Source organism: Artibeus jamaicensis, unplaced genomic scaffold (assembly GCF_021234435.1).
Source record: "Artibeus jamaicensis isolate MK-2021 breed Jamaican fruit bat unplaced genomic scaffold, CSHL_Jam_final scaffold_1689, whole genome shotgun sequence".
Classification (NCBI taxonomy): Eukaryota; Metazoa; Chordata; class Mammalia; order Chiroptera; family Phyllostomidae; genus Artibeus; species Artibeus jamaicensis.
Genome location: NW_026522029.1, coordinates 9,290,711 through 9,312,819, shown reverse-complemented (window position 1 = coordinate 9,312,819; position 22,109 = coordinate 9,290,711). Strand labels below are relative to the sequence as shown.

The 22,109-nt window shown below is 46.6% G+C and overlaps 1 protein-coding gene across 2 annotated transcripts in view; it reads left to right on the top strand.

The window, feature by feature from the left end:
• The window catches only part of NTNG1 (netrin G1), a 259,760-nt gene that overhangs the window by 126,038 nt on the left and 111,613 nt on the right, over nt 1-22,109 (top strand). For both annotated transcript variants that reach the window (XM_037152524.2, XM_037152523.2), the window contains exon 3: nt 10,114-10,754. In XM_037152524.2, the coding sequence (XP_037008419.1) occupies nt 10,114-10,754 (641 nt within the window). The remainder of the gene's footprint in view (nt 1-10,113; nt 10,755-22,109) is intronic.

The following is a 22,109-nucleotide window of genomic DNA, read 5'->3' as shown; positions in this document are numbered from 1 at the left end:
ATCAATCAGTTGCCTCTCGCGTACACCCCGACCGGGGACCGAAACCCACAACACAGATACGTGCCCTGACTGGGAATCCAACCTGTTACCTTTCACTTTGTGGGACAACACCCAACCCATCAGCTTTATTATAAATTAATCTGTAACATGTAACTGCTTAATTGGCACATAAAAGTTCCTTAATATTTTTTGTCAATTTACTTTGATACACTAGCAGCCTCTCTAGCCTTACAGATAAGTGAAGATGATATTTATTGTTGCTAATCCACCAGGAGAAATATGTATCTATTGACCTGAATAAAATAATTCACATTTCAAAGAAATGTTGGTATATTACAAATATAATAAATATTGGTATAGTATATCAATATTATATATGTAACTCAGACATGAACTTGGGCAAGAAAATTGGATTTTGAGAAAATGCATTTCAACACAGTAATGCTGAGACAGAACCTTTGAGGGGGAAAGGGAATTCAATTCACTGAGAAGAAGGAATAGGAAGCAAGAGGGAAGGGCTGCTTTAGTTCAGCAGGCTCTAGAAGACACCATCTATGGCCCAGACAGGACCGAGACCAGATTTGAGGAGCCTGTGCAGCCCCAGGAGGGTCCTCTTTGTAAAACGAGAAATGTAGTAATTGCACACACAGACACACACACACACACACACACACACACACACACACACACACAATGAGGTGCCAGGCCTGAGACGCAGCTTGCGAAACTAAGTGGCTCTGTGGGGTAAGCTTCATTAGCTTCCTAATGAATCAGCCTGTGGACCCAGGGAGAAGTTTCAGGATCCCTGTAATTAGGAGAGCCATTTAAGCTACAACACAGTCGGCAAAGACCACTCCCTTCTTCCCAGCAAAATGTGCACGCTTCCTTTTTTCTCTTCCACCCATTGCCACGTTATCACATCCTACCCTTTTTCAAGGATTTGCACCAAGGAGGCCTGCGCATGCCCGGGCCTTGTGAAATTACAGCCAACGGACTCTCTGCTTCTTTCCTCGGTTCCATTTCATTCTCCGTGAATGCCCAAGAACCAGTGAAACTCTGAGTGTTCAGCCAGCCACTCCTGTAAACTCAGAAAGATGCTGTGGTTGGATACTTAAGGCAGGACGAGGTGAGGAAAAGAGAGCTTTAGCTCTCAAGCCACCAGAGAAGTACTGCTGTGATGGTTGGAGAAAAACAGAGATAGAATGAACCCCTGGAAAGAATGGGGGCTCTGTTGCTGCTCACACCGTTCATCTTTGTCCTCCAACCCCAGTGCAAGTCCCAGGGGCTCCATCCATCACTCACACGGCCACTCTGCACTTGGAGTTGGACCTTCTGGGGTTTGCTGGGTTCTCGTTTTGTGTTGTTCTACCGTGTATTGCATCATACCAGTTCTATGTACAGTTTTGGGGACTGAGTGGATCATGAGGCTTGGTGATCCGCTCGATCCCCAATCCCTGACCTGTGGGCAGATCCCTTCTGGCCCGCCCATACTTCCAGATCTACTTAATCTACCCTGTGTATCCTCTTTCCTCCCTGCCTTCCTGCCTTCCTGCTTTCCTTACTTTCTTTATATCCATAAATGTTTGTTGCACACTTACTATGTGCCCATTCTCTGTCTCCTCATAGAACTCAGGTGGAGAAGACATAGAAATAAACAATTAGAAATTAATATGATGAGCTGCATGACAATGTATGTGGTCCAATGTATGGTATGTGTGTATACTTACATATAAACATACGTGAGTGTGTGTGTGTATACACATATATATGCACACATATGTATGATTACTCATTAGGCACGAACATGAATGGGTGAAAAATTTAAAAAATACAGAGGCCAGCTCTTGAAAGATCTTATAAGCTCTGCTAAGAAGTTTGAATTGTACTCCTGAAGATAATGAGAAACCCCTTAAAGAGCTTTGAGAGGGGGCATGATTCAGTTAGATTTGGATTTTGGAAAGATCATTATAGCAGCTCTGTAGAAAATAGCCTGTAAGAGGATGATATAATGTGGAGAGAGATCATTTAAGAGGCTATTACGGTAATTCTGGAGAAAATGTTTTTAATGCTAGGGAAGCGTCAGCAGCGTGAACGAAGCTATGGAGATGAGTTGCGTCTAGAGAGCTCGGTTGGCGAACAGACTGGGGAGAAAGAAGGAATACACAGTGATTCCCAGGTTTCCTGCCCGGAAAATGGAAGCATGTGCTGTCATTCTCAAATCAAGAAATACAGGCGGAACATATTTAATGCTGACTACTCATCATTGAGCACTTACTGCATGCCTAGGAGATGCTAAGCACTTAACATGCATCATGCGGTTTTATTTCAAGTTAACATCATGAAGTATGTATCATTACACTGAATTCAATGAAGAAGAAAAAAACGGCTCAACAAAAGCAGCGTGTCCAAAATGACGTCACAGCTAAGTGCTGGAGTGGAGACCCTACCACTGGGCCAGTCTGACCCAGAGCCTTGGTTCCTATGAAATAATACACCAGTGCTCGTCGGACTGTGGTCCAGAAGGCGTCCGCGACAGAGTCAGGCAGGCTCCAGGGTCCGACCCAGTCTGTTGAGCCAGGCCTCCTGATGGGCGGGGACTGGACCCAGTAGGCATTTCTTATGCACACGCCACTCTGTACCTATCACACGTCACAGTGTGGTGGAAGGAGGATGACAGATTCACGTCGGTTTTTTTTTAAAGATGAGCAGATGTTAGTGTATGGAAGACGCCACAGGGGCAGAGCAGTGCACGTACGTTCCAGCTGAACTGGATGCTGGGACGGTTTAAACCACCGTCTCAGTCTTGGTGGGCGGGCGTAGCTACAGCCACTCCAGGGGAGTCCGGGTGACGTCTCCCATGCGGGAAGGGGGTGGAATGGAGCAACTGTCACCGAGCTGAGCCCTCCTGACGCCTGCATCTTCGCACCCTGTCTGCAGGTTTTGAACCATACCTGCTAATGCGTCCCAAGCATGAAATATCTTTGTGATTTTTCCTAAAAATGCTTACAAATCCTACTTTGCATGGTACTCCATAGAATGTCTGTCTGTTTCTACTATAAAAATAGGTTTCTTTAATTGCGTGCCGAGGGGTGGACTGGGTCCTCGAAGGGGTCGCGTGGTGTTGGTGGTGACCCTGTTTACCCTCAAGAACACCCAGCCCCTTCCCTCCAGAAGCACAAGTGCCTGGTTAGAGAAACACGGGAGCATTGCCTGTGTTGGTTGCTCCCCACTACTAAATCATGAACATTCCGTTGTGTTATATCTGTTCTGCACAGTGTTGTTGACTTTGTAGAGGCCCGGTAGGCAGCTGCTGAATTCGGAAGAGAGGAGTCTGACGGGAGTACGGAGTGTGAAAAGCCAGGGAGGCAGGCGTTTTAGAAAGGGCCACATTCGGAAGTTGTCTTCCTGCTCCTAGTGAAGGCACCTGTGGCCAGGGATGCATTTGTGCTTCTAGATCCTCTTGAAGCTGGTGGCTTTCAGAAAAGGGACTTCGGGTGGGCCCCAGACTTGCTTTCTCGTGTGAGGAAAGAAGGGAACAGGCTTGGAGACGCTAGTCAGAACTTTCAGAATTCAAATGCTTAATCTAATTACCCTGCGTGGGGTCGTCAGAACTCCCAGCATTTCCACTGTTGTGATATTTTAACTCCCCTCAAGTTACTTCAACCTAAAATGCAGGCAGCTTGCTTCAGCTTTGTATTATTAAGAGTTGTTTGTTTTCTCATCTATTTTGAGACTACCCAGAAGACAAAATATTTTTTCATTGTTTTTCTTTTTTCAGTGAGAGAGGGAGGGAGAAAGAGAAACATGGATGTTAAAGAGATGCATCAAGTGGCTGCCTCCCTTCCGCAACTGGACCGGGGATGGAACCTGCAACCTTTTGGTTACGGGATGAGGCTCCAATTGACTGAGCCACACCGGCCTGGGCAAGACAAAATATTGTACCAAAGATTTTTCAGTGCTATTTTTTAAGACGTTACATTTTAAAAAGCATTTTTTTTTACCAATTACTATAGTGTCATTTTACTACCGTCAACATTCACTTCCAAATCCCCCTTGATTCCATTAATGTTTATATTTTCTTCAGTATATGCAGAGTAATGATTTAGATTGTTACAGAGGATCCATTTTTGTGGCTTGAGAATGCATTTGGCTTTTCTTAGAAGTTTGGTCTACCTTGACCTTTGAAGCCTTGACCAGTCTGAGAATCCTAACCAAAATCCTCTGCGGGGCTTTACACAGATGATTCTCCCGGCCTATAATCTGAGATGAGGCTCCCAGTGTTCCCACCGCGGAAAGGTTACCTCCGCCTGTCTTTATCCCCAAGTTAGAAAGCCCATGTGGCGTTAGTCCCGACCAGGAGCAGGTTCAGGTCTTGAGCCCGTGTTGATGCCGAAAAGGAATCTTTGGGACGAGCGAGGGGTCTCGTTAGAAAACAGAGCCATCGGTGTCTGACTCCAGAGTCCAAAACAACAAACTCTTTATCCTCTCTCATTCTCACCGTGGCTGTATCTCCCAGGTGAAAATTTGGGATTCGTGCTGGGACCAATCTGTAAGTAGTTGTCTCAGCAGTTTCAGAATAGCTAAACTTGGGACCGTCCCATAACATTCAGTGTAAATCATTGCCCCACATTGGCACCCAGTGTGCCAGCAAACGGAGCAGGTCATGAGTCAGGCTGCGCCACCATCTGTAGGGACTGCTGCCTTCTATGTCCACGGAACCTGCCACCTTGTGGGCCTTTCCTGTCTCAGGGAGCGCAGGGTTGTCCCCATCGCTCTGGTCATCCAGGCCTGTCAGTATTCACCGTGAGGACAGTTACCTCTTAGATTTCTGGAATGGCTGTCCCCCATCTGGGATTGTACTTCCTTCCAGCTCCTCCCTAACACCGGTCACGAAGCTCTGAGGCCCAGAGCGGGCACCCCAGCGTGACCACAGGCATCAGCTCCCAGACTCAGCGCAGTGTCTTTAGACAAGGCACGACAGAGACGCCTTCTGACCCTGGGGTCAAGCAAGGATCCAGGAGCAGACAGGACTTGGGGTAGGGAGGAGGGACTGAGGAGGCCCAAGGAGGGACTGGAATAAGGGTTACTCCCACCCAAAACCACACCTCTGATGAGACCAGTCAGCATCCTCCCAGAAACTGCCCTGCTCATTTTGGGTCCCAGTGAGCTTTGGTGAAAGAGGAGAAAAGGAGGCAGTCCGGCCCCGATGACGCGGCGATCAGAGCGAGGTGCTAGCATTTCGTTGGCTGGCACGTGCTCCAGCCGTGGGGAGCCTTGCATTGGCCAAGCCATGATGAGGTCAGCTTCAAAGTCACAGTGAGCACAGGTCGGGGCTGCCATCCCAGATGCTGTTTCTACTCCTTCCTGTCTTCCTATTACCATCACCAATGAAACAGGCAAGGACTAGTCGGATGCAAATGAGTGTGAGCTCGCTTTGCCTGTTTTGTACCATCGGGGTGTGACCCCAAATGCTTCTCACCAACACTGGTACGTACACACATGCTTGCTTGGCACGCACCTTGCAGTGTGGTAGCGAAACCCCTGCATTTCCAGCTGCCATTCCAATAGTTCACCAGGGAAGAGCAAGTTCAAAGTGGCAGAACCGCCAGTATCACATTGACACTGCTTATGTAGGATTTTCTTTTTCTTTTTTAAACTATGAAGGGTCTAGCAGATCTTAGATGAACAGATGTTTTTTTTTCCTTTTTTTCCAAAGTGTCACTTGTCAAAAGGAAGGCGCTTCCATCAATAGAAACAATGAAAGCATGTCTCAAAAACATATTTATCCCTCTAAGTTCTGAAAGCACAGGAGGGAAGAATAACAACATATTCCACTTTGGCTACAAAGTGCTAATTAAACACTAACTTCCAGTCTCCTGGAGGTAAAATATTAAGGTTATTTTTTAAATGACATGAGACATCACGACCTTCTTCTTCTTTCCATTGTTATAAACACTATTTAGCAGCCATAGCTGTTTAGTTATATGGGCATCTCAATGGTGTAAATATTATCAGCACAGTCATAAATATTTTCTGCCTGGTCCACAGACAGTGGGTTAAGGATCTGCTGCTTGTAGGGGTTGAGATCTACTTTAGGCTGCCTGCTGGCTACAAAATAATTACTTACACTCGCTAATGCCCAAGTCTGTTGGATTTAGCAGCAAGAAGTTCTTTGCTTTCACAAGTAGGGGGGAGTTGTTTTCTTATATGAATTTCTTTGTTGATGGTATTAGAGAGGATTAGGGTGGGGCTAAAGTAGTTGAAAATGTAATTAATCTAATCCCTAGAACAGCAATTATTTTTATATTGATAATTCTCTGTAACAACAGTGTTACAGATCACAGCCCTGTGAAATATTTACTCTCAATATTTCAACAGAAAGATTTCTCCTCAGGCTTTCTTCTTCTAGGACAACAACATTTTCGGCTCCTTTGTCCTTTTCTTTCTCTTTCACCTGAAATGCAGGCTTCCTTCTCGGGAGACCAGAGTAATATTTTCTTTATCCTGCTGACGTTCTCTCCATGCCATTGTCCCTCAGTAACTTATGTTAATGGCCATCAAATCATTAATCTCTTCAAAGAGCATGAGTAAGAAATAAGAAGTATCATTGATTTCTCTCTCTTTCTTTTTCGTATCTGTAGTCAATTGGTTCAGATGCTCGTGAAACGATTTATTTACTCATCAATTTCAATAAATTGTTATGCTGTTAAAATTACCACTAAGAAGGAGAAAGTCAGATGAAGGCCAAAACTGTCCTTCTGGTCAACCTCCGATCATCTCCGGTGCAAACTGGGAATTGTCCTGAATCTGCTCAAGTGTCACGTTATGGAGGCGAGGCTCTCTTCCATCTCCCAATAGAACGTGGCAACCAAAGTCCCTCCTCCAATGCTATTCTTCCCTTTAATGGGCTTTACTTTTCTCCATAGCCTGTAACATTATCAAATATTATACGTTTGTTTACTTGGTGCCTCTCCTCCAACTAAGACAGATGCTCTGTTGAAAGCAAGGACTTGGATGTGTTTACTGCTGGATCTTGGGAGCCCAGACCAGGGCCTTAACTATAGTGATGGAGCAGGCAATCAGGAATTATCGAGTATGGTAGGCAATTATCGAAGGCGTGAACTTTTCCTCTTATTGTTTCAGGCGCCTAAAGTGCCAGATCAGTGCAAAGCCACACAACTTTCTCCTTGTCCCCAACACAACTTTCTCCCTGTCTTGGCATGCATTTCGACAGCTGAGACCGTGACGTCAGCGTCAGCGTTCACCCCACGCTGGCTGTCCTGCTCAGCCCCAGCGGAAGTGTGTCCCCGAGATAAAAAGTGGGGCCTGGGTGTTTTACATGAGCATGTCTTCATCCAAGAGCTAAGAGTTTGGGTTTTGCAGAGCTGTATGGCACTCACATACTTACCATTTTAAGAGCAGTGCAGAGCAGAAGATTTGCAAGGATGCTCTTCGGAACTGGCTATGTGCCATAGGAGTAGGACTTCCCATGACGAAAAGGGGTCCTGCGGTCAGAGAAGCTCTTGAAACTAGGTGTTGCACGAGCTCGGGGAAGTTTCACTTTATGGCACCTTAGATGCATGGTCATGGGCTCTCTAACACAGAACCTTAGGCTGCGCTTCCCAAACTCTTTTGGTCTAAGGCCCTTCCTTTGGTACCAGCCAGGCCTGCTCTCGGGCTGGGTTGCATCATGGGGAGGCCATTGCCTTGGGAGTGGGACAGGCCAGGCCAGGACAGGGGCAGGAGGAGAGTGTCCTGGCTCTGCCCCTTACTGACTCTGTCATGTGACCTTGGGCAAGTGACTTGACACTTCTCTGTATCTCAGCTTCCTCATCAGTAAGGTAGGGACAATAAGGATTCCCCAGGATAAGGCAGCCAAGTGCCTGACCTGTGCACACTATGTAAACAGTGCCGACTGTCAACACCTTTGATGGGCTGTGGGAACAAATGCTTTCTAGGCAGACATCTCCAAGCCTATTCTCTAAGACGGACTTGCCAGTAGTGACTATTCCCAGAACCGGGCTGCTGTGTTTCCCCCTTTCTCTCTGCACCCTCTTCCCTCTGAGAAGTGCTGAGCATCTTTGCTGAAGTCAAAGAAACACTATCTTTCTACACGACTCGCCAAAGATGTCTGATAGCTCACGCACGCGATCCCGCAGGGTTGCTATCCCGGGTTTTGATGCCCTTGACCTCAGATGAAGATGCTTTTGTCAAGAGGAAGGTGAAAGCGACCAATCTAACAGTCATGCAGATGGCTACGGGCTGATAGATGTCGAAGGGAACTATGTTTTTTGGTGTGTTTTTTTTCCAGTAAATGGCGAATGAAGGTGTGATTTGAGTAAATCTGACCCCTTCCAGTAAAATGTGCACTTACATATATTTAGAATGTATAAATGCCGACAGATTCCACAATATTTATAGCTCTCCATAAAAAGCCTTTGCCTGTTTGCCGAGCTTTGCTTTTGGCTCTCTGCTCTGCTTAAAAGAGTTTAAATAATAATACATTTGGTGCTTTATTCCACCTGGAACAGAAACTTATTTTCCCCTCTCCGCTCGTTTTGAAAGGGTTACTATAAATAGTGCCACAGTCGCTGGGACCAGGAATAGGGAATTGAAATTCGAGAGCAAAGTACAGCAACATTTCCATTATCACTGATGCTTTGGATGTATTTCTGAAACAGTTCTGTTCCTCAGATAACGGACCTTCTCTTCTTTCTCTAGCCCCCTTCTCAGTTCTCCGTGAGTCCCCCAAACCTGTTGCGGGCATCGGGGTCCGGTTGCATTAATGGGGAAGACGGAGTGAAAGTATTAGCTGACTGGGGAGGTGACAGTTACCCCTGGGGAGGCCAGAGCAGCTCTCCGACATCCGTCTCCCATTTCACACGCGTCAGCTGGTGACTGAGCGTCCATGTCTAAAGTGTGAAACCATCATGTGAGACCCAGCTCAAGCATCCTGCAGGTCTGGAGGCAAAGCCAGCTCCTAGTGGATGAAAAAGGGGGAGGAGGGAATCTTAATGTAATTACAAGAGAAAAACTAAAGGTAGCATCAGAGGGTTAAGTCTTGTAATCACACAGGACAGGATTGGCCAGAAACATCTGCAAAGTAGGCTCCAAAGGACACCACTTGTTTCCTTAAATGCAAAATAAACAGAACTCGGGAGCCGGGTCCTTTGCCACAGAAGCTCCTGATGAAAGCTGAAAGCAGCTATAGGGTGTGGTCACTAGTTGTGGGGTAGCAAGGAGACAGACGTCCAGCTTCCTGTTGGATCAGACTGTGAAGGAAGTAGCCTTCGTGAGAGGGAAAACGATAATATCAGTCAACTTCTGTGGACCGCTGACTATGGCCAACACAGAGTGACAAGTCAGTGGCTCCTTGGCTCTTTGCCACACCCTCCAAATTTTATGCTGAAACATCCTGTTCTGCTATGTGGGAGCACATGCCCACGCCCACGTCCTCCCTAAGCCATCCCCGTACCTCTAGCTCACCAGAGCCAGTAGCACACCGCATCCTAATGATTTGTGGTCAACCAAGTACATGCTTTCAAAGCAGGCTTGATGAAGCAGGGACCCAGTTAAGTGTGATGGATTTGAGGCAAAGCCAAAAAGAGCCGCAATGTGGCATGGGGGTGTCGTTTCCCAAAACAGGACACGGGTATCTATGGTTCATTGCTGATCCTAAAGCTTTGCTAGAAAAACGGCTTTTTTAAAGAACCGTGCTCTTGAGGAACGTCCTTGAGGTGTGCAGAATTTCCTTGCTTTTCCGGAAGCATCGTTCTGAGAGGACACAGCCGTATCGAGCTGTGAGACAGTCACTCGGTGCCTTTGTGCTGCTGGGACCAGATTATGGGTCTAGCAGACACGGGATAAATAAACTATTTTCCTTTCTTAAAAAGCGTGTGGAAGGCAACAAGACCAGAAAATTAGCATACCTCTTCTTCCTCATTTTTTAAAGCAGTTATACAGGAGATTCCAGTTGGGGCAAATAAAAATGATTAGTGCAAACAGGTTTTTTTTTCCCTTTTTTCCCCTAGCTGCTTCCTCAGCAACAGCAATATGGCGGGCCTTGGGTGGAGCCCGTGTTTTGACGCACCCTCTTTTCTTCTTCTCCCATAGGGCAACCCCTACATGTGCAATAACGAGTGTGATGCAAGCACCCCCGAGCTGGCACACCCGCCTGAGCTGATGTTTGATTTTGAAGGAAGGCACCCCTCCACCTTCTGGCAGTCTGCCACCTGGAAGGACTACCCCAAGCCTCTCCAGGTGAACATCACTCTGTCTTGGAGCAAAACCATCGAGCTCACAGACAACATCGTCATCACCTTCGAGTCCGGGCGTCCAGACCAGATGATCCTGGAGAAATCGCTCGATTACGGGCGCACATGGCAGCCCTATCAGTATTACGCCACAGACTGCCTGGATGCCTTTCACATGGACCCGAAGTCCGTGAAGGATTTATCCCAGCACACGGTCTTGGAAATCATTTGCACCGAAGAGTACTCCACGGGGTATATGACAAACAGCAAAATAATCCACTTTGAGATCAAAGACAGGTTCGCGTTTTTTGCTGGGCCGTGGCTACGCAATATGGCTTCTCTGTACGGGCAGCTGGATACAACCAAGAAACTCCGAGATTTCTTTACGGTCACAGACCTGAGGATCCGGCTTTTGAGACCAGCCGTCGGGGAAATATACGTGGACGAGCTCCACCTGGCACGTTACTTTTACGCAATCTCAGACATCAAGGTGCACGGGAGGTAAGAGAGCGTCTGTCCCGGGGGATGAGGATGGGGGATTCACAGACAGTGCCAGGGTGGGGGGCCGGCAGCAGTAGAGGGCTGTTTGTCTTTTTCTGCTGCCACAAATTCTCGAGAACACCTGCCTGTGGGTGGGCCCTGAGGCACGTGGGACCCTTGTGACTCAGCAGCCACTTGTGACCCCAGACTTGCTGTCGTTAGACCTACCCTGGTGGGATTTCTTAGAATTGGAACAACAGATGGGCAGGGCAGGGTGGGGGAAGCATCTTAGAAGAGGAGCTGGAAAACAAGAAAGGCATCTTTCTGTTGTTTTCAAATGCAAGAGAGGGTTTCAACATGGTACAGCTCTCTCTGTTTTGCTACATCGTACAGAAAAGCTCTGGAAATGAAAGCTGCGTCTCTTGGTGGGAAAAAAACGCACTTGGTGGAAAAAAGGGAGGTCGTATTTTTCAGGGTTTTGGATGCTATTGTCTTAAAAAGACATGCTGCCATTTGAGATAGGGATCTGAGTGAGGTTCCCTTCATTCTGTGGGTCAGTTACAGATGGCCCACTGTTCAAATGCTGTGGGTCACTGTCGGGCATGTCCTTGGTTTTGACAATGTACTAGAGACACGCTGAGCCTGTTTCCAAGTGTTTGGAAGATGTTTAAATGAAAAACTTCAATAACAAGAACCAGAACCACCAAAGTAGAGGTTGTCCACCCAGTTTTTAGGTGTGGTGTGTCATCAAAAAAACCAGCTGGTAGAGGTTGGATCTTGAGATAATTAGAGTTGGGAAAACCAAAGGTAAGTGGAATAACAGCAAAATGGAAAAAAGCGAGAGCAAAGCCAAGTGGTAATCATCCTAAAAATGCCAGGGTAGCTATAAATCAGAATATATGAAGATAAGGATATGAACAGTACATAAACCAAACAGGTTTAATTACATATGAAATTTAAACAAATAAGGCAGGGTTACAAACCAGCATTCCTGAGGGTAGCCCAGGCCTCAGATGCTGGACCTTGAGATCTTGAGGCTCCCGGCCTTTCGGAGAGCTGTCTCAACTCATCTTTGATCATAGTGCTGTTACTGTGTTTGTGTGCTGGAGGGAAGAAGGGGTGGCAGCTATGAGGGGGTGGGCCAGCGTGGACACACAGGACGGTGTGGCGGGCATGACCTCAGTAGGGAGGTCAAGGTCCCAGACAGTGTCTGGACTCTGGGAAGTGGCAAGAGTGGGTGGCCACCTGCTCTCCAGCTTTGGTCCAGCTTCCTGTTTCTCCCGGAAGAATCGAGAATCTTTAGCAATGGAACCTCTTTAAAAAGTCTTAACCAAGGTCTCGGTCATGGAGGACAAGGATATCTTTAAAGCGAAGTAACGTTTCTGAGAGAAATAGGCTCTGGTGCAGTTGTGAGTTTATGGGTTCCAGACCATAGAGGACAGTCCCCGTGTGAGCAGAACACCTCAAGGGTACAGTAGGAAGCGTAGCCTTACACAGGCGTTTGCTGTCTATGGTGAAATGCAGCCATTATGGTCATGACTATCTTACCAGAGGCTGATCAGTTTCCGGGATCTTATTTGGGGGGGTCTGTAATTATACAAATAATTGATGCTGGTATTATTAACAGTAGCATTCCACAGCAAAGCAACTCGTGTTCTGCACAGCCACAAGAATAAATGTCAAACTTCATACGCGGAGGTTTGAGTTCACTAGATCCTCGTGGGATCTCCATTGTTAGGCAGAGTTCTCTAGGTCAGTTAACCTGAAGTTCGAGAGCCCCTCAACCTGAGCCAAAGTCCCTGCAGCCGACTCCCCACCCTCACTTTCCACGTGCACAGAAGGCAGTCTTGTGAAGGGTTTGGCTGGGAAATAACCATGGTCAGGGCATATTTCTCCTATTGCATATTCACTTTTGTGCCTTCTGATTATTTTTAAAAGAGTGGAAATACACTCAAAAGCTACATGTTTGTATACATTCTCTCCTGGGGTCAGACACATTATCTCCTGCAGACAGGATGTCAGAAATGTAAAATCCCACCAGATGCAACGCTTCCCTTTTATACTGAACCCTGGTGGTGTCCACCAACTGTATTTCCTTGGCTCCAAGGAGTTCAGAGGGGCCCTCCCACTCTCCCTGGGACTCACCTCCACTGTCTTTTCCTGGCCACCAGTCAGCGATCACTGGAGAGCCAGCAGCCAGGCAAGAGACAAAGGTGCAGGAGAGGTGAGCCCCTTCCTTAAGGTCCCCTTCTGTCACCTCCAAATTCTGTCCAAATTCCTCAGGGCAAAACCGACGTTGGCATGCACAGTGCGAGGCACCAGATGGCTGGGGTATTTTTAGTCTTAGGGGAGGGACTAAGAAGCAAGGCTTGAAGGCTCAGGCGTGTCTCCAGCTTCTCAGTTATATAAGGATCTCGGAACCACTGAAGGGAACTGCTGCCTATCTCACAGATCTCTCCGTACAGGAGCTGGTAGACGTTTTACCCTTGAACACTCCAGCCTGGTTTGTCTTCTTGTTACACGGCACAGCACCTATGGGAGCATTCCTGGATGATCTCTAAAAGGAAGTCCCAAAGGTTCCTTTTCAAGAATATCACAAATAGAAACTTTCCGAAAGAGCGGCTTTCGTCAATGCCTCCCTTCTCCATGCGTGGAATTTACTTGCAACACCCAGCGAACCGCCTTTCCCATGCCTGCATGGGACCGTTGCAATGATGTTTTTCTGCCAGTCACTCCACTAGAATGTGGGACCTGGCATGAGTGACGTGGGGAAGGGAGGGAAATCGCCACAGACTTGTGGACAGAGAATCAATCCAAGCTTTTTCACCTTGAAATACGAAGTTGTGAAACTAAAGCCCTCTGAGTTGACCGTGAATTCCAGTTCTTTCTTTTTTGCGTACCAGTGTTTGTGCTCACACCTGCTACTACTGTGTGGTGTAAAACTAACGTTGTGATTGTCATAAGATGAACGTCACATTTAGGTTCTTGTTAGCAGGTGACAGCACCCATATTCCCGTTGTAAACATCGTAGCCTCTCTGGCTCTGTGTTTATTGTGTCCCCACTTCCTTCCTCTCGTCCTGTGCTCGTTAAGGTCCTGGAGGAGAAGGTGGCTGTGAGCGATCGGGGTTGGGGGAGGGGACCCCGGCAGTCCTGGCACCATCCAATTGGCCTGATAATCTGTGCGGACTAATTCAGACTTACGGATGTCCTCCTTCAGTAAATCAGGCTGATTTTCCCTAATGAATAATAGACGAGTCAAGTGTTCCAGTGCCTTAATTAGAGAGTGGCTCTTTCAGTCTTGATCTCATTTTAATTTACAGGGTAATACTACAATAATATCACTAATGGAAGGTACATTAAAGGACCTCAAGTAGCATTAACTGTATTAAATGACAGTAGTTGTGTTAATTAACTGCTGAAGCAAGATGGTTTTAATGGCCAAAAAGGTCCGTCTAATGCATAAATAAAATCTACCCAAATGAGAGGTGAGGGGAGGAATGGACAGGAGATGTTTGTTCTGAGCATCTTTCCATGCTGACAGCGAGTCTAAACTCATGGGCTGTTAAATATAAGGTCTGAAACATTTTCTCAGTTACACATGGAAAGTTTTTATTTTTACGTGTTTTGTTTTCTTCTGAGCATTTCATAGTTCAATGGAAAAGCTGACCCTTGTATTTGTCAGAGGCATTGATTTTATAGACTGTAATAAACTCAACCTTATTTATTGCTTCTTTGAAGTGACCAGTTTCAAGGAAGTGATGAGGTTTATTGTGATTGTAATAAGTGTGAAATCTGAAAGACACATGAGCGTATGAAAATATTGCTCATTTATGGGTAAGGTGTGCTGTTGGCAATGAGTGAGGATACTGGTTCCAACAGCAGATCATAGGAATTCTTTTTTAACCTTAAGAACTTGTAGGACAGAACTGTAAGCACTTTTCTCTGTAGCCTGGAGAACTCACACCCACATCCCCCCTCCCCGCCTTGTTCCACAATATCCCCAAACAGATGCACTGGTAATTTTCCTCAGTGGTGTTTACCCAGGTCTTACCCTGCACGGCGCCTACCCATGCTCTTTACAGGCCGTTAGCGCACGGTTACTGTTTGTGGAGTTGACTTTGACTCTGTTGTTCATCCCTGGGAAGGAAGCCACAGAGCACTAGTGCAGAAGCTCCACTTCCACAAGCTTTCTGGTACTGCCCCAGCTCAGAGCCACACTGTCCCTGTCCAATCCCAGGGCCTGGAAAGGGCCAGGGACAGAGCCACTGGGGGTCAGGGGTAAGGCTGGCCCCTTCGCTGTCACTCCCAGTGGGAATCAGCGATGTCTGTAAACCCTCGCTGTCTGAATGTCGCCACCTTGGTATTTGTTGTGATTAGCACAAAAGGAGGTTGAACTTGACTTTCCTGAATCAAGGCTTCCAAGTGGTGACTAGAGAAATATGTGACATTAAGCAAGCAAGAATGCCGCGGGGGAGTTTAGAGGTGCAAAAGCAGCAGGGCGTTCTTCGTGTTTTCTCAGATACTTTGGGAAAATATCATGTAACACAGGAGGGATCTGTGGATGACAAAAGGCTTCCCAGTCATCCCGCAGGTTCGCTGAGTGTGTTTCCCGCCCACGGCTTGAATACATCCCGCAGAATATTTACTCCTCACCTCTCGTGTGAGAGGCGCCAAAGCATCAGGTCTGGCATGCGTTCCCTCTTCCCATTGAGTCCTAATTATTGAAGTTGAGTGTTACCACTGCTTAACAGATTCTGCTTTTGTAACACCTTTCCATCAGCGGTAAATACTCACCCTGCACCCTGGGCCAGGCGCTGGGTGAGACGGTGGACATATGGAGATGCACAGGTGTCGCCAGTGCTCGAGGAAAGCGGATGTCCAGGGGGGCACAGACACGCAGGCAGAATAGGATGGCAACGGGGGAGGGGGGTGGGTGCTTTTGCCACGTGAGCGTGGAAAGTGCGCTGGCAACAGAGAGCGTGCTAATTTAATCCAGAAAGCCCAGCAAAGTCTTTGATGAGGATGTGGCATGTTCATGGTGACTCAAAATACGTGCTTTAGAATGCGCAGGAGCTGGGGCAGAATGCATTTTTAGGTGGCCAATAACGCTTAGCAAGGGCACATGATGGCAAGGAACTCCAAACAGTGGGAAAGTGGTGGAGTGGACAACTCCTTGGATATGGTCTTCTATCTTCTCCCTTCTGTCTTCAGCATCTCCAAGAATCTTTGAAGGATTCTTACGTTTGGGCCTCCGAGTCCCCCATGCTGTAAGAACTGTAAAATTATACAGGTTCTCATGTATCAGCTAAGCGCAGGGGTGGGGTTGCAAGATATTTCAGCAGGGTTGTGTTTCTCAACCCTGCACGGAGAGGCCAGAGGGACCAGGCCATTGCTCAGTCGTGGGACACCTGTAACTCCAAGTCCTGATGCTCAGATGGGGAGTCCAGAAAAGCTCCCCAGGTGCCCCAAGAGCCACCGTAACACCAGGGTGTGAGATTTGCTTACCCCGCCCATAGGATGTGGAGAGCCAATCAGATTTTAAGGAAAGAAGACGGAAGTCAAGATGTTAGCAGGAATTCCAGTGGAGAGTCCAGTTAAGGATTGGAAAACACTTCTCTAGTGTTGCAGAAAGAGTCTGAGTTGGAAATATAGGCGTTTGGATATTATCACTTTGCAGGTGGTGGTTGAGGGTTAGGGATTGGATGGCATCAATATGATGGGGTTTTGCCCCTATAATTATAGATGACTGTGGTCATTTACAGGATGTTTGCAGAACTGTGGAATACTGTCATTTAAGAGATTATTTCTGAAGGAAATTGAGAAACAATCTGAGAAAGAGGAGGAAATCAGAAGAAGGGAATGAGTTAAGGAAATCCTGATAGCTCCCATTGGTATTTAAGTAATGATCTTCCACACCTGGATAGCACTCTGGTTACACGGGTCTTGTCAGGCAGCTTCTTCCCAGTAATCCTCCCTGGAGACCTGTGAGGTAGGTAGGGTTTAACCTCATTTCACAGGTGAGGAAACTGAGGACCCAAGCAGTGCCATGATTTTTAAAAAATCCCACACATCCTAAAGTGACAAAATCAGACTAATTACAAAACCTTATGCTTTCTCATTATGCTTTTATAGCTACATCAGCCAGAAGTGAACGCAGTCCATACTGCAGACCCAGAAAATTCCCAATAAGCCTTGAAGCTCTGTTCATCTCAGAATATTCTGGACGTGGCCCTCTCTGCAACTTTTGACTTGGTATTTCACGACACCGAGTTACTGTGCATTTATCTGAACTCCCTGCCTCATTTTCATCACTGTGTAATGTGTGATTGAGCTAGTTTGTCGTATTGTGTTAGGGTTGGGTGTTTGACGGTAAAATAAAATTGTGCTCATAGTTTCTCACTTCACAAGGGGAGAAAAAGTAAGTAAATGAACTGAATTTTCTCAATATTAATTTTTTTCTTGTACTTTCCCATAAACCTTCAATGCCAGCAACTACTTTTGCTTCATGGCCATTATCCACCATAAAACAAGCCACAAATATTCATGGGTAAATTGGGAAATGGCCAACAACCTTAGCTTCTTTTAAGAAAGTTAATCTTTTAATTGAAGACAATGTCTTGTTTTTAAATATCCACATATCATCAGGTCACATCCTTTCTTCTAGGACTGTATTGGACGTAAGTGTCTACCTGTTTCACATAACAAAACTTCTTAAATCTGAAGCTCATGATCCTATCCTCCAAGTTTTTTTTCCAAGTGAAATGGATACTTAACTGTTCTACCATCCAAAGTTTTTACATTGGATTTGCTCTTCTTTTAAAAGGAGAACGAAGTTCAGTAAATAAGAATGTTCAAATGAAAAGCTCAGTAACCACAATTAAACATAAAAAAGCAACACAACACAAGTGTTGCTCTTTAACTCCAGTGGAAACACTCAGAACCAGGATTTATGGTGTGAACTGGTTTGAAGTGGACAGCTGAGTGCCATTCGGATTCAGAGCAAATTTTCTCACATCCTTGAGGATTTCTCGAATTAAAAGGGAATATATGCATAAGCAGCTCATTTTCCTCGGAGGTTTGCACCATTATAAGGACAGAATGTATCTAATAATTCCTCCAATTAAATTATGAACTTCGTTAGTGTGCAGAAAAACAACTCAGTTTTAAGGGCTTGTCTCTTTATCCTTGATTCCCTGGCGCCATCGATTTTTTTAAGCTAGTGGGTCATTAAAGGGAAGCTGTCTCCTTCTTAAGAAACATAAGGATGCTTAGGCAAAAATACCCCATCATGAAACCGTGAAATGATTTCCTTCCTTGCTTCACTTTCCATTCTCCTGGGAAGCTGCAGTCCAGCTCCATCTATAGGACCAAACAGTGGGGACAAGGGTGTGTTCAGCTCCTCCAACTTCTGGAGCCACGTTTTTTGTTTTTTTTAATATATTTTTTATATTTATTTTTAGAGAGAGGGGAAGGAAGAGAGAGAGGGAGAGAATCATCAGTGTGTAATTGCCTCTCCTGCGCCCCCTACTGGGGACCTAGTCTGCAACCCAGGTGTGTACCCTGACTGGGAGTTGAACCGGCAACCCTTTGGTTTGCAGGAAAGTGCTCAATCCACTGGGCCACACCAGCCAGAGCTGAAGCCTTGTTTTTTTAATCAGAATTTGGTGGTCAGCATCTTTAGAAGGTCTTGCTCTTTCTTGTCCCTCAGCCCAGAGGTATTTCCTCACACAGCAATGGAGGTCATGCCATTGGTTGATGTTTAGTGTACGAGTTTCTGTGGATCTGTTTGACTGCTGGTGCTGGTTCAGTAGAGACACCACATCTGTTCATTGTGCGAACACCAGACCAAATGTGTTGAGATCGAGGGCTTTATTGCAATAATTGGATTGCGTAGTGAGAGAGGCTGATTTCATTGCAACGTAGGTCTGTGTTCCAATATGGTGGGCCGCCGTTAGAACTAAATAGGGTTTAACCGGAACGAACTGCGTGTACACTCATGATTGCTCTTCTACTTCCTCTCTGTGAGTAACAAAGTTGTATCCCGACAAGGTCATTCAGTGGCAAAGGGATAATGGAAAGTTTTCCAATTACTTATGCTTAGTGCTGGCCAGCGGCTCCATTGGCCGGAGTGCCATCCCATGCACGTTCGATTCCTGGTCAGGGTTTGTAAGGGAGGCAACTGATGGATGTTTCTCTCTCTTTCAAATCAATAAACATGTCTTAGGATGAAGATTAAAAATAATAATAATAATAATAATAAATAAAATTACTTACATTCTGATAAATGAATGTTTCCAAACTTCCTCTTGAAAAACACTGAATGAATGGATAGAGGCTTTAAATGTGGGGCCCAGGAGCCTTACCATCCCGCTGGTGCACAGATCCCAATCCAGAATATTCTACAGTTAGGACAGCTGCTCTGCCAGCTCTCTGTGGCTGGTGGGTGCCTAGGACAATGGATACCATACTAGGAGTGTATGGAGAAGACAGAGAACAAAACGTTAGGATCTCGAAATCATTATTGCCCTCATTGTAGAAGGAAGTGTTGGCTACAAGTCAAGGGAAATGGGTTCTAGCTCCCACTGTGCTGCTGACCCCTTGGGCCCCATCCCCACCACGGCAAGCACCGTGTGCTCATCTTTGAAATGGGAGGGCTTGTCTGGTGTCCTGTTTCCCAGGGTCACTCTCCCCAGGAAGGCCACGGTGCCCGGATACATCTGGGAAATGTTTACAATATTTTCTAGGAGAGCCGCCATGAACAGACTAGCACATGAGATGTCCTACAGTAAAGAAATACTTCCATGTTATTTAACCAGAGCCTCCCAAACTTGCATACCCAAAAACATCTATTTATACAGTCGGAGAATTAGTGTTCACAGAACTCTTCTGGGGTAGCAAGATTCCTTCAATCTGCAATATCACTGGAGTCCACATGATGAAGGGAAATAAATGAAGGCATCTTGTGTGTGTGTGTGTGTGTGTGTGCATGCACGTGTGTGTGAATCACTCACACTGCTCAGAACAGATTGATATTTTGGAGCAAGGTCTAATTTTAGCTATCATCCTTCCTATATGGTTACTACATTAGGTCAAAAGAATGAATGAGGCTCTCTTGGGGAAATGCTCGCCTTGAGAGGGAACAACTTTCTTTTTTTATTGTTGCTCTTATTTTCTGAACCCTGGGGAGTGCTGTGCATTTAGGTATTATAGGAAATTAAGCCCTGTATTGGAATAGAGAGGGATATTTTTGTTTTGTTTTTAATCTGGAGAAATGGTGATGGAAGAGTCAGCAAAGATGTAAAAAATGAAATGCCAGCCGATGCAATCTGGTGCGTTTTAGAGAGAAATAGAGATGCCAGAGGAAGCTTCTCCCATCGAATGTGAGTGCTTCCAACTCTAATTACACCAATAAACCAAAATCATGTATTTAAAGGAAAACAAGATGAACTAGTCCTTAATGTGTTCTCTTTTATTTTTTCCCCCCTGGCGTTGCCACCACAGGCTGACTTCAGTTAGATGTGTGTTGCCTTTTCTCCTGCTCCTTGGGAGTGTCAGGGAGGAACTCGTGAGCACCCCACGGTGCTCACCCTACCTACCGCCATGGGGGCTGCCCCACGTGGGCACTGTGAGGCTGCCCTGGCTGCTCTTCCGCTTTGTCTTACCAGAATATCAGGGAAGCGAAGCTGTTCCAACATATGGGTGACATGCGTGGGTAATTATAGACCCTCTGGCACTGCTGGGAGCAGGGAACAGATGGAGAGAGGGTGGGCCAAGAGACGATGGGAGGGGGCGCCTAAGGGGTCAGCGATTTGGCAGGCTGGGGGTCAATCGCACGGTGGACTCCTGTATCAGGATTACAGGCGCGGGGTCTGTGCCCCGTATCTCAGCCCCTGCATTTACAGAGTTGCCTCTTTTAGAACAGAAGCAACCGTGGAATAATTTCATCTCCTTTCCTCTTTTGCAGATGTGACACAGAATGGTTAAATAAATTAGCCGAGGATGCTACTGTTGCATGAGCAGAATTTAGACCCAGATGGCACGTGTGTTTTATACTTGTCGATCTGCCCTCCATGCCTAGAAGTGGGCCTGGCTCTTAGTGGGGCTCACACACGTGGGCTGAGGGAATGGGTGCGTGGCTGCGGAAAGCCCTGGGCTGAGCACCACATAAACCAGCTCTGTGGGTATCTGTCTACGCTCTGTCCACTTGCCTCCTATGGCCACTTTTGTGTCCTCCTTACATAAGGCTGCAAGGGAGTTGGCGCTAAGTCCAGTATTTTTGGTAATGCTTTAGCTAATGTACCAGAATGGCAAAACTTCAAGCTTCAACCAGTCGTCCAAAGTTAGAGGAAATTTATCAGAGCAATATGTATACGTATACAGGATAAATACATACCACCCTGCTTAGACAAGCATGGCTTCTTTTATCCTTTGTCTGACTGGTGCTTTTAAGACCGGAAATTCTGATTCATGGTGTTTTTCCCCTGGGTAAGGACCAGCCCAGTGGAAAGAAATGGGTCCCTCTCATCCTCAAGATACACATTTAGCGAAGTTGCAATATCACCGTCTCTCTCAATGTTGTCTCCAAATGATGTTTGTCTCTTGGATTCAGCAACCAAGGAGTTAAAAGTATATGGGAGCCATCCAAGCCCCTGACTGGCCAGTGTTTCTCCCGGAACCCCATAGCCCACTCCCCATTGAATGGCTACCAGGACCCTCACCTCACTGCAGCCCAGCATTGACACGGGTCTGCCAGAGGAAGGCAGACACCGGGCCACCAGCCCCACAGGTGTTGACCGGGTCTGCCCGGACTTGGGATAGACACTTGCCCAGGCCAGTGACTAAGAGGCCCGGTCAGAGGGCTCTCCAAGTCCATACCCTACGTCACTGCAGCATTTCCGGCTGATTCTAACCACCTCCCAAAGCTACAGCCAGGGCCCTCCTTCAGGTATTGCCCAAGCATCTCCTACCACGCTACCCCGCCTGCAGATAACAATACAAACTCTGGACTCCATGTGGCTGCAGTTGTTTGAAGGCCCTGGAGAGTGACCAGATACTGGGCAGAGAGGCAAGCCATTCGGTGAGGTTCCTTTCGTTCCTCTGCTTTTCTATGAAAAAGTAGAAAACAAAATGGAGAGGCTGGGATCTGTCTCCCCATCTCCCTGTGCCCACACCCACAACACTCACCTGGGCGCTCGGAGCCCTGCGTCCCCCGGAAGGACAATAGTGAGATCCAGCTCAGCTTCCGGGCCCCCTCCCATAACTCCATAACTAGTTGCTTAATCTCTTACCAAACTTGCAAAAACCTTTAAGAGAACAAAGAAGGGGGGGGAACGTGTTCCCGTATTTGTGATGTGTAAGAACCCTTAAAGTCACAG